Genomic DNA, 11,612 nt, shown 5'->3' on the forward strand with positions numbered 1-11,612 from the left:
GATGATTTAAAACGACGTGCTTATTATAAGTGGCACAATTCTTATTCACATGCCACAAATGATTGTAATATTTTTCGTAGACAAATACAATCGGCCATCAATTAAGGACGAGTAATTCTTCATGCAATGGAAATTGATAAAAATCCTTTCCCATGCACAGCCTTGAATTGCAAAATCCTAAGGTGATAATTCGGCCGGATCAAGCTGAAAAAGGCTAAAGGAAAAAATGTGATCATCGGTGAGGAAAGGTCTAATAAAAAGATGCCTCTGTAGACGACCAATGGAGCTACATTGAAGACTTCGTCGCTCGGGAGGCAAGGATCCAAGTGTTCTAATTCTGGTGGAACCGGTCGAACCGACCTAGCCGGTCGAACTGCCTCTGAGGCCGGTCAGACCACCATTGCCCAAAAACTGAGGAATCAATAGAAGGAACAAGAGCAAAAATCTTCACCAAGACCACAAAGGCAACCAAATTCTGGCCAAGCGCAGGGTAATTATATTGTTACACCATACTCATTTTTTGGGCCGATTATGATGTGGTCTTGTTCATATCCTTATGTTAATATACTTTATAAATGGATTACCAAAACTCTAACTTTGAGACTTGAAAAGTTAGCTGATAAACTGATCCTGCAGACCCAATCTGCCTTCCTTAAAGGGAGAAATATCATGAATGGAGTTTTGGCACTACATGAAATTCTCCATGAAACTAAAACAAAAAGAGGGACTGGAGTGGTACTTAAGCTGGATTTTGAAAAAGCTTATGACAAGGTCAATTGGAATTTCCTCTTTGACTGTCTCAAATTGTGGGGGTTTAGTGAGGTTTGGATAAGCTGGATCAGGGCAGTGGTTACTGGGGGTACAGTATGTGTTAAAATGAATAATGAAGAAGGACCATACTTTGTAAGTCACAAAGGGGTCTGACAGGGAGACCCCCTGTCCCCAATACTTTTCAATTTTGTGGCTGATTGTTTGGCCAGGATGGTCAGACAAGCTCAAGTTAATGGTCTGATCTATGGTCTTGCAGAGAATTTGATCCCTAATGGAGTTGCCATCCTACAATATGCTGATGACACCATTATTTGTCTCAAAGATGACATTGTAGTTGCTAGAAATATGAAGCTCTTGTTATACTTGTATGAGGTCATGTCAGGACTCAAAATCAACTTTGCTAAAAGTGAAATCATCATGATTAATGGTGACAATGATAAACACTTTGTTTATGTAGATCTTTTTAATTGTCAAACAGGCATGTTCCCTATTAAGTATCTAGGAGTCCCAGTGAGCCCCGGAAGACTGCATGTTAAGGACTGGACTCCCTTGATTGAGAAAAATGAGAAAAAACTCTCCTCTTGGAAGGGAAGTTCCCTGTCTATTGCTGGAAGGCTAACCCTGATAAATTCTAGCCTTTCCAGCACTTTCATATACCACATGTCTATGTATCAACTTCCCAAGACCATAACAGAGAACTTTTTTCTGGCAAAGTAATGGAGTCAAGAAAAAATATCATTTGACCAAGTGGTTAGTGGTCTGCAAAACAAAAAGAAAAGGTGGTTTGGGCATTAAGAACATAAAAAAATGAATGTAAGCCTGCTCTGTAAGTGGTGGTGGAAATTAGAACATGAAGAGGGCTTGTGGCAGACAATTGTTAAGGCCAAGTATATGAGTGGGAACAACCTGATTACTTTAATTAAACATAAGGTTGATGACTCTCCCATTTGGTCTGATCTTCTTAAAATCAGACACATCTATTTAAGAGGAAGATCAACGAAAGTTAAAAATGGCAAACACACTTTGTTTTGGGAAGAAGCTTGGTTCAAACAAAAGCCTTTATGTTCTTTATATCCTGTACATTATGAACTCTGTTTGGACAAGTATATAATTGTTAATCAATTTGTGTTGAGGAATGCCCAATTAAACTTCTCACGTTGGTTACCCACATTTCTGTTCACTTCTTGGACCTCTCTGGTGGATGAAATCTATTCTTATCCTTTCGAAAATGAGAATGATGTTATTTTCTGGAAGCTGAATAACAATGGCAAATTTTCCACAAAGTCAGTTTATGAATTATTAACCAATGATGACTCTAGTCTTTCTTTCAAGTCTATTTGAAAGCCAGAATCCCTCATAGAGTAAAGGTTTTTCTGTGGCTTTTAGAGAATGGAGTTATGCTGACTAAGGATAACCTATTAAAAAGAACTGGACTGGGGATCCTTCATGCTATTTCTGCTCTTCTAATGAATATATTGATCATTTGTTCTTCCTTTGTCCCATTGCAAAAGTCACTTGGGGCCTGGTGGCTCTGTGCATAGGAGCTAACAACCTCCCTGGAAACATTACACAATACAAATCTTGGATTGATCATTGGTTACCAGGTGGCCAACCTGTGTACACTTTTTGTGTAGCAGCTGTTTGCTAGGCCATCTGGAAACGTCGAAATGAGGCCTGTTTTGATAAAAAAGACATGCTGAAACACCCCACTGATATAATGCTTTTCGCGTGTGCGCTCATGTCTTTCTGGGCAGGTTTATATGGGACCGATATGCAGGGAAAGATTTTGGAAGGTGTGAAGATACTAATCTCTTGTGTCCACAAGGTGATGGCTCAACAGATGCGTCCCCCGTCTCGCCTGCTGTTGGATGGTCCTACATTTGCCCCAGACAAAACTGATGAAGCATCCGAGGAGGAAGCTTGACCCTGCCGTTGCTTTCTGGGTAGCTCGGTGTTTAGTTGCTATCTCGTGTGTTAGTTTTGTCTTGTGTTCTATCGCTTCTTGGAAAACTAGGTTCTGAACTTCGGTCTGCTGGTGTCCCGAGAATGAATGCCATGCTCCAGTTCTATTCAGTTTGAACTTTTACTCTGTCCCCCCTCGTTGCTGTAATCTTGTGTTCGAGGTGCACTCGTCCAGAATGGTATTTCCGTTTGTTAATGGAAATGGGGTTTATCCTCGATTTAAAAAAAATCCTTATGTTAATATGTGGATGCAACCTTACATTCACTACAAGAAATTCCTTAATCGATGACAGAATAATTTCATCACAGATCACCGAAAAACCATTACGAAACGGCATCTATGATGTTTTTTCATACCGTCATGTATTAAGCGTCACCTATTAACCCTCGTGATGTTTTCACAAAAACATCACAAATCGACTCAATCTGTGATGTTTCTTAACCACCATAGATTGGCCTTAAGCCCACGCAACCCAACCTAGGCCCAGTGTTTGTGATAAAAATAAACGTCATAGAAATAGTCATAGATTGTATAGCCAAGTGATGTGGATGATGACATGGCACTTTGTTGCTGACGTGACTATGATATGGTCTCTAATTATGATGTGAACGATGACACAGCGTCTGACATGGATGAAGACGTGGCTGATGACATGGATAATGACGTGGCGGTTAACATAACCATCGAAGCCTATTTATTAAATGGGCCAAATTTTTATCGACGCACTAGCCCATTGAATTCAGCGAATTCAGCCCAGGCTTCCAGAAAAACCATTCCAGCCCAGAACAAGAAATAAAGGCCATTTTCAAGATTGGCAGAAACATCAATGTCACAGATTACCAGTCACAGCATTCTAAAAACCTACACAAAACAAAAGACCACAAGCATTTCATCGTGAATTGGAAAGGTAATAAAGAGTCGTGGATCGATGAAAACTATTAGTCTCCTCTGGGCCACATGGAAGGGAGGGAAAGGAAGGTGGCCTGCTAAGGGAAAGAGAGGAAAATGAGGAGTGGGCTGAGCTGGGCTGAGAGGAGGCTGGGTTTGGGTTAAGAGTGGAGGGAAAAAAGAAATGATTTGATCATTTTTGTATAGAGATTTTGAATGGGATTTGAAAGGATTTTGAGAGGATTTGAAAGGATTCAAGAACCTATGATACTCTAAAATGCACATGGTGTATTTTGATGCAATGTTTTCGAAAGGATTTTTGAAAAAAGGTGTTTGTGGCACACAAACAAGCAAAGCAATTTATTAATTTGTTGGACAATTTTAAAGGTTCAAATTTTTAGTTTTTTTCTAGCATGAAGGAAAACACAGGGTGTTACATGATCCATAACGATTTTATAGAACGTCACTAGGTAGTGCTCGCCGCCATGCTAATCCATGACGAATTTTGTTGAACGTCACTATGTAATGGGCAGAATTGAGACGAATTTGAAAAAAATAGAAATTATCACAGATGGTGCACCATTTATGACGTTCTCTGAATCCGTCACGAAGAATCCATCATGGATTAATAGGTTTCTTGTAGTGATTATGCAATATCCTATTTCATATGCTAATTGGGGAGCACCACAACGACTGATTATTGTTAGTAATGATCAGGTCAAACAAAGTGCATCTACTGACATTAAAACATGTGATGAGAGCAACAAACAGAGGTGGTGTCCCTCAGGCTTATCTCGCACACAAAAGAAAAAGCTGCAGCAACTACGGAAACAAAGATCACTGGAGCGGCAACCTGAAGAGAAGCCTAGCTCAACACGAATCAAGGAGTGGAAGCCTAAACAAGTATCTTCAGCTTCATCTTGAATATGATCTAGGTATGACCGATGCACTGTTTATCATCGCTCTTAAATAATTTTGGTCTGCAAGAATATTTTTTTCGCACTCAAGCTTCACCAAAAAATAGGAGGGCATATGTTGACGACCAAAATTAGCACCAGCCGGTTTGACCGGGTTACCTGTAGCTGATCCGGCAATATGGGCCGGTTTGACCAGCGTGCCGGGGCGGTCTGACCAACCTAGGCCCAATCCGAGTAGAATCAAGGAATTTATGTAGATCACGACTTGTAATAGGAATTTCTTGTGGGACTGAGAAGAATAACAATCCAATCGATCAATTATACTTTAATCTTTTTATCTTTTTTACTTTTTCTCTTGCCCAACTTTTCCAACCTTAAACCTCTATTCTCTCCTTCATCTCGACGGTGACTAAAGTCATTCTAGGTGGCCTGCCGACCCTAGAACAACCCTAAATGTACCAGCCCTGATGGGGCCCCTCCCGGGTAGGTGTTTGTAATTTACCACGGCGTGATCTGAAGAGCCGGTCTGACCGCCCTTCGCAGAAACGCTCCAAATCTGTTTGCGATCCGCAAGCTCTAGTGCCTATAGGTGTGTTGACCGGATTTTGCGTCAACAGATCCTCCTTTACCTTGGCTGGCTTGTTGAAGAAGGGACAAGAGCAAAACCTTCTCTGATCTCGTTGATTAATTAGACCTGCTACGGATGATGACGAAAAATCGATGTGCAGTCCGTCCATATCATGATTATCCAAAACCAGTTTTGATAACCACTAAAAAAAAGTATTGAAAACAATGCCGAGGACCCGTTTTTACTAATACGTGCTTTTTCGGTTTTGCCGAAACTGGGTTTCCTTTGCACGGGAGTTAGTTGGGTGATCTAAACAAGATTTTAGGTGCGGTTACAGAAAAGCAAGTTTTACGGAAGCTAGTTGACAGGACCAAGATGCCTAGGAGGGGGTGAATTAGGCTCTAACTAAATTTCCTTGCAGAAATTAAAACTTACACACAAGCCTAATCACCCCATGTGCCTAAACCTTAGAAAATGTGACTGTTCTAGTCATTCCAAAGTTTTGCAACCAAGTTCCAACCCTATACTAGCATGGCTATTCTAAGAATTAAAATTGCGGAAAGTAAATTGCCGAAAGTAAAGAGAGGGATAGAACGCCAAATTTTTTGCGAGGTATCAAAGAGTCGGCACTCTCCCCTAGTTCTCATTGGAGCACCCGCGCAAGGGTACCAAGGGAACATTATTTCCATCACTAAGAACTGATGAAAGGTAAAAGGATAAGGGTTACAAACCTCACGGCATTTAGATGCCACAGAAGACGTTCCTCTTGCGATTGGAGGCAAAACCAATGTAATTCCAATGACAACAAGAAGGTCCTAGAACGACATCATTCCTTCCAAAGGCACCGTCATAGTCTGCCATCAGCACAAGAGCAATACCAAAAAAAAAAACAAAACTTCAGCTCTATCGCCAAGCCCAAAGCTAAGTAGCCATTCAATCGTATCAATCCCACAGGTCAAAATGTTAATATGATGCATAATCCCGCATGTACCAACCAAATCACCAAACGGGAACCAATTATGCGCAGATAAAACAGAAAAGCAAGCATATGAAATCGAACGTTCCCCGAATCCAAATCTGATCGCCATTGCTAAACCTGAAAAGCGAGAGCAACGCCCAACGGGATCACTTCCTATCATGAAGCCATGGCTCTATGACAAACAAACAAGAAGGTAATAAATCATCAAGCATTGTGCATAAGAGAAGGGAAGCAGGACAGGCTACCTAATCATTTAACTGGAAAGGTAAAAAATTGGACATAAGTCAAATATAGATAAAAATTGTTCAATGAAAACATGAGAATTATATCCGGATGGTGAAAACATGCATGGCAAATATCTTCATCCTTCTCATATTCAGTAAGCCAATAATTATATCCAGGGGCGGACCCAGCTTTTCACGAAGACTCGGGCCAGACGAGTGGAAGAAGCTCTGCTCTGTGGATCGGGCTTCTTTTTCTGGGCCAAAACAAGCTGTAGCCTGTGGACTGGGCGGATCGGGCTTCTTTTTCTGGGCCAAAACAAGCTGTAGCCTGTGGACTGGGCTTCTTTTTCCTGGGCCACGACTAGGGCCACGGCCTGGGTGGCCCTAGTGGCAGGTCCACCACTGATTATATCCATTTCCAGAACATGATCTAAAATAGAAATGCAGATATTAGGATTCGAGGAACATGAGAACCAAAACTAACCTGTAACTACTGCAATGGAAAAGGCAAATGAATTTGTAGATTTTGATTGCTGTATGCATAATTTACTACTTAGGCAGAAAAATTACTACTTGGGAAGAAAAATTATTCCAGGACTCATGTACCACAAATAATAACTTAAGAGAAGAAAACTCATTCAGTCAAACAGATCATTGTACTTAGGTGCTTTGAACTGAGCACATAGCTGGCCACCACACAATTGAGGCATCTCTGCAAAAGTAAGACCCAGACGATTAATGAATGATTGGTTTTTCATTTGTGAAGGATATCTCCATATTTGAGAAAGATAAAGCTAAGAACAGGATATTAATTCTAGCAAGATGTAAAAATGATTCCCTAGCTAATTCTAGCAAGAAGCAACATCGAAAGATCGAATTACATAGGGGTTGCTGGAAAAACAGGACCCAGGAATCTCACATGGCAATATCACCCCAGAAGCAATGCTAGCTGATCAACCACCTGTATGGCTCTCTTTTTCTCTAATCTAGTCGCTCCTATCTTTCTTTTTCTCTAACATCTATGTCAAAAACTTCACCGAAGCATCGACCAAGCAAAGATGCTAGAAACAAACTCAATAAGATGGCTTGAAAAAATACCCAGCTTGTCCTCAGAATGTATATACCTTTGCTGCAACTTCACTACTCGTGTGTTCTGGTAGCACCAGTTCATGTAGCTTTTTTTTTTCCGCGACCGTGCTCACTAAGAGAAGGAAAATAGAATACAGCAGGTCTCCTTTAACCAAGTCAAGGCCCCAAGCGATTAAGCTATTACATGCAACAAATTTTGCGACCTTAGTTCATGTAGCTACACATGAATTGTATCGAACTTCAATTCGCATACCTGGAACTCGTGAATCACCGGCAGCTGCGGAGGATGAGGGGCGCAGGTAGGCTCCCGGAGAGGAGGAGGGCGGGAGGGGGCCGCGGAGGAGAGGTGCGCGGTTGCTCGCACCCCAGCTTCGCGAAGCCCGGCGATCTGCAATCGGCTCGCGCCCCGGCGGCGCGGCGGAGGAGTCGGAGAGGAGGCGGCGGATGGAGAGGAGGGAAGGGCGACGGGGCACACGATCTGCCAGCAGCTCGAGCCCCGGCGTTGCGGCGGAGGAGGCGGACGGAGAGGAGGGGAGAGCGAGGGCTACGGAGGTGGCAACGATGGCCAGACGTGCAGACGGCGGACGGGGAGGAGAAGCGAGCATCGGGGATGGGGAAGGGATGAGCGTGGTGCCTGGGGGAGGGGCGGGACGAGTTCTAAATAGCCGGCTATAGCTTCCGCTAAAGACGGCTATAGCCTCTAGGAATGACAACCGCTATGACATTTAGTCCGCTAAAGCCAGCTATAGTCCGCTAAATGCCGGTTATAGCTGGCTAAACGCCGTAACCTTGATCTTGCTAAATGGCTTAGCCGGCGATTTAAAACCATGGGCGGGATCAGCCGGTGCATGGGAGATGAGATGCGCCGGATCACTCCGGGATCGCGATCCGCGGCGAGCATTGATGGGAGCGGGATTTGTTGGCGACGGCGGGTACGGCGAGCGGGTACGCGGAGAGCGTGGTTCCATGGAAGGCGGAGAGCGTGGTTCCATGGAAGGAACGGAAGGCACCCGGTGATGGCGGCGGTTTGGGGCGGGTACGGCGGGAGGGCAAGGAATCGGCGTGGTGAGAAAAAAACTCGAGATTTGGCGGAATCATTTTGCTTCTCTGTTTTTCCGGTCCTCTTTTTCTCTGTCAAACTTTTGATCTTACTCGTGAATCCATCTGTGAGGAATATGGATGCCTAGATCTTGACAAAAATTGTATCTCAAAGTTTCATCCTTTAAGGTGGTGAGCTGCGCGAGGCAAGGTGGGGCGCCCGTGGCGGCGGTGCGCTGGCGGCGGCGAGCGGCGAGGCCGCTGCGCGAGGAGGGCCTCCAAGGTCCACTCCTTCCCCGCGCCGCCACCGACGTCCGCTCCCGCCAATGGTGCCTGTCCTCCGGCCCCGGGACGCCGGTGCGGGCGTTCCTCGACAGCGGGTGCGTGCGGGTGCTGGCCATTGACGGCAGGGGCGGAGCTAGACGCAGCAGCCACCGGTGTTAGCCTCATTTGAGGATGGTGTCAGCGTAGTGAATGAATAGTATTGAACAATGTTTTCTCATTGATTTTGGATGAAGTCATCGTTGTCAGCTGACAACAACGAGAACACATAGCTCCGCCCCTGATCGATGGCTACGGTGCGGGCGCCGAGGACGCTCTCCTGGCCGCCGCAGCGCTCACGAGGCTCGAGCCCGGGCGGGAGCAAGCCGGGACCCCGTCGCGCGCGTCGCCGTCTTCTTCGACTTGGCCGCGGGCGCCGGCGCGGGGGGCGTGCTGGCCGTGATGCTGTTCCTCAGAGGCCCCCACGGGCGGCCGCGGTATTCGGCCCATGAGGCGCTCGCGTTCGTGGCCGCGAGCATCGGGAGGAAGTGCTGGGGCGGCCAGCGCGGGCGGTGGGCGAAGCTGCTCCGCGGCGAGCGGACGCTCCGGCGAGTGTTCAACGACGCGATGCTGAGGGACACCATGGCGTCACTACTCGTGCCCTGCTCCGACCTCGCCACGGCCGCGCCCTCCGACGTTGCACCGGCCAGGCGTCACGGTGCCCATATCTCAGTTCCGACCCTGCCCCCTACTTATTGTGCTGGATTAGCTCATGAAATTGCCTAAAAATTAATAGTAGTCGGTTCGTGTGTTGTTTAATTTTTGTTTGCGAATACTCCATTCTTGACTTCACTAATCTTTGTGCTTCTCCCACTGTGATTATGAGATTGTGATCAGATGAGTGGAGGTTCTTCAATTCCACACCTTACAGTATCAAACACAACTAAATCTGTCTTGCTTCGTTTGTCAATCTCAGAGGATGGAGAGAATGCCATGAAGAAGGTGCGCTACACAACAACGAGCAGTTGGATCTGGTGAAGGAGGAGATTGGTGTGTCGTCATTGTTCAGTCACCCCAACCTATTGCCGCTTCTTGATAATGCCTCAATAGCCGAGGTAATCTGTTCTGCTTTTTTTTTTATACTTTGCATAGAAGTGAACTTTGTTTCAAAATTGTGCACCATTCTTTTCTCCTCCGATGCATATGCTTGATATGTTAGAAATGGATTACAAATAACTAAATTGCTGCTGTACCCCCCAAGTGGCTAATTGCATCTCTTTGTGGTTCTGTATTAGTTTAGAAAATGAAGCTGTCTCCTTGCCAATTTGAAATTTTTTAGAAGATGCAGATACTACTTGGTTGTGAGCATTAATATTATCAATTTTTGCCTCAAGTTGCTCAGTATGGACCTTGGAGAAGCAGGTTTGTCCAACCATTTTCTATCCAGGTATGCTATAAACTTTATTTACCTGAAATCTGTCTAAAAGTAAAATGTATACAAATGCTTCTAAGCATCCTTTAAAATGAAAAAGAAATCTAAACTATTTTAATTCTCTAGCTAATAACTGAAATCAGAACTAATAATTGCAAGTCCTTCTCATAGTAGAGGAAAGTGGATCTTTTGTTGCATTCAAGTGATCAATTAAATTTGCATTAGGCCTGTTATTGTTTTTCTGAAAATTACTGTAATAATTTTTAAATTATGAAACGGTTGGCTCACAGCAGTTAAATACGTTTTCTGCACCATGAGCTTGGCTAGGAACATGGAGACTTGGTTTTTGACAATGCAGGTCTTAGAATTCAGATAGTTGACTTCCATCATTTGATTTGTCAGACTATTTGGAATGCAAGTCCTGCTCATTGAAGATCTAAATTTTATTCATATTTGTATTTTAGGGTGCGGATGTTCCTTCAAGATGAAGGTGATAATATAAAGAGGGAGGTGACGATGAATATGAGAAGATATAGATGATTGGAATGCCTATTGAAGCATCTGATGGAGGACAGCATTAGTATGCATGGTGTTGGAGAACTATGAAGGTATATTAGAATTTCCATATTGTTTGCTACATACAGATACTTGGATATAAACAGAAGATATAAACATGCATGTAACTTGCTCTCTATGTTTTGGGAAAGAAATAAGATACATGGGAAAAACTAATATGGTAGTTGATTTAGAGCCTTTTAAGATATGGTAATTGATTGCCTCTATATTTAGGAAATAAATAAATATAAACAATTTATTAGTAATTGAATAATTGCAACTATATTTTTTTATGGATCAATCAATAGGGCGTTACCATATGAATCATGATTGAGAGGGGCTTAGTTCCATATGAGATATTGATTGTATTTTAAAAATTCCTTAATTACAATGTGTACATCTTTGCTACAAAAATAAAACTATTATCTATTGACTTTTTATCAATGTAAATTTTGTTTAATGAATTTTTAAAATATGTGCGTGCCGCACATGGGCATCTGCTAGTACATGTACTGACGTCCTAATGATATCATTAATCTAATTAAATGTTAAGTGCAGAAATTGATCACCAATCCTAATTTCTTCATAACACTCCTCCTTGATCATTTTTTCTTCTTGTGATCTTGTAATCAGTTTGCTTTTCTTGTGGTCTTGTAATCAATCGAAAAACTCCTTGAAAATCCTATGGGAAAAATCAGGAGATGTATGGATATATCATTAAAAAACTCCTTAAACTCATTTGAAAAAATATGAGAAAATATTGATATGACATATATGTTGATATTCCATTAAAATTCCTTTAAAACTCAGTAGGAAAATATAAGGAGAAAATGATATGGAAAACCTCAAAAGGAAAACTCATAAATAAGTTTGAATGTATTATGATTTGTAGATCATATCTGAACTAATTCTCCCCAAAACTCGACA

General features: G+C 43.0%; 2 protein-coding genes and 1 long non-coding RNA gene across 11 annotated transcripts in view; 2 read left to right on the top strand and 1 right to left on the bottom strand.

Annotated features, from left to right (window-relative positions):
- LOC120670792 (disease resistance protein RGA2-like) overlaps positions 1-2,864 on the top strand; it is a 29,082-nt gene extending 26,218 nt beyond the window's left edge. For 4 of the 9 annotated variants that reach the window (XR_005673373.1, XM_039950938.1, XM_039950943.1 and 1 more), the window contains one exon: positions 161-1,484. Coding sequence is in view for 2 of the 9 variants with exons in the window: in XM_039950943.1 (XP_039806877.1) it covers positions 161-166 (6 nt within the window). In the remaining 7 variants the exon portion in view is untranslated. Of the gene's footprint in view, positions 1-160; positions 1,485-2,525 lie in introns of those variants that run through there. The other 5 variants (XM_039950939.1, XM_039950942.1, XR_005673374.1 and 2 more) reach the window with 4 other exon arrangements.
- A 3,984-nt stretch (positions 2,865-6,848) lies between these two features.
- LOC120670616 lies at positions 6,849-7,812 on the bottom strand. Its single transcript, XR_005673273.1, has 2 exons — positions 7,653-7,812; positions 6,849-7,022 (listed from the first exon to the last, which is right to left on the bottom strand). It is a non-coding gene; the product is annotated as an uncharacterized LOC120670616 (long non-coding RNA).
- A 422-nt stretch (positions 7,813-8,234) lies between these two features.
- On the top strand, positions 8,235-10,040 carry LOC120670513 (patatin-like protein 3). The gene is made up of 2 exons (XM_039950631.1): positions 8,235-9,431; positions 9,675-10,040. Exons 1-2 carry the CDS (start codon positions 9,161-9,163, stop codon positions 9,734-9,736), a joined length of 333 nt encoding a protein of 110 aa, XP_039806565.1. The 5' UTR covers positions 8,235-9,160; the 3' UTR covers positions 9,737-10,040.
- Positions 10,041-11,612: the final 1,572 nt, after the last annotated feature.

The sequence above is a fragment of the Panicum virgatum genome, chromosome 4N (genome assembly GCF_016808335.1).
Source record: "Panicum virgatum strain AP13 chromosome 4N, P.virgatum_v5, whole genome shotgun sequence".
Classification (NCBI taxonomy): Eukaryota; Viridiplantae; Streptophyta; class Magnoliopsida; order Poales; family Poaceae; genus Panicum; species Panicum virgatum.

Bases quoted from the DNA above. Each gene is read 5' to 3' on its own strand.
- LOC120670513 (XM_039950631.1), top strand. From the start codon at position 9,161: ATGCTGTTCCTCAGAGGCCCCCACGGGCGGCCGCGGTATTCGGCCCAT. The intron at 9,432-9,674 runs TTCCGACCCTGC...TGTCAATCTCAG, and splicing joins TCACGGTGCCCATATCTCAG to AGGATGGAGAGAATGCCATG.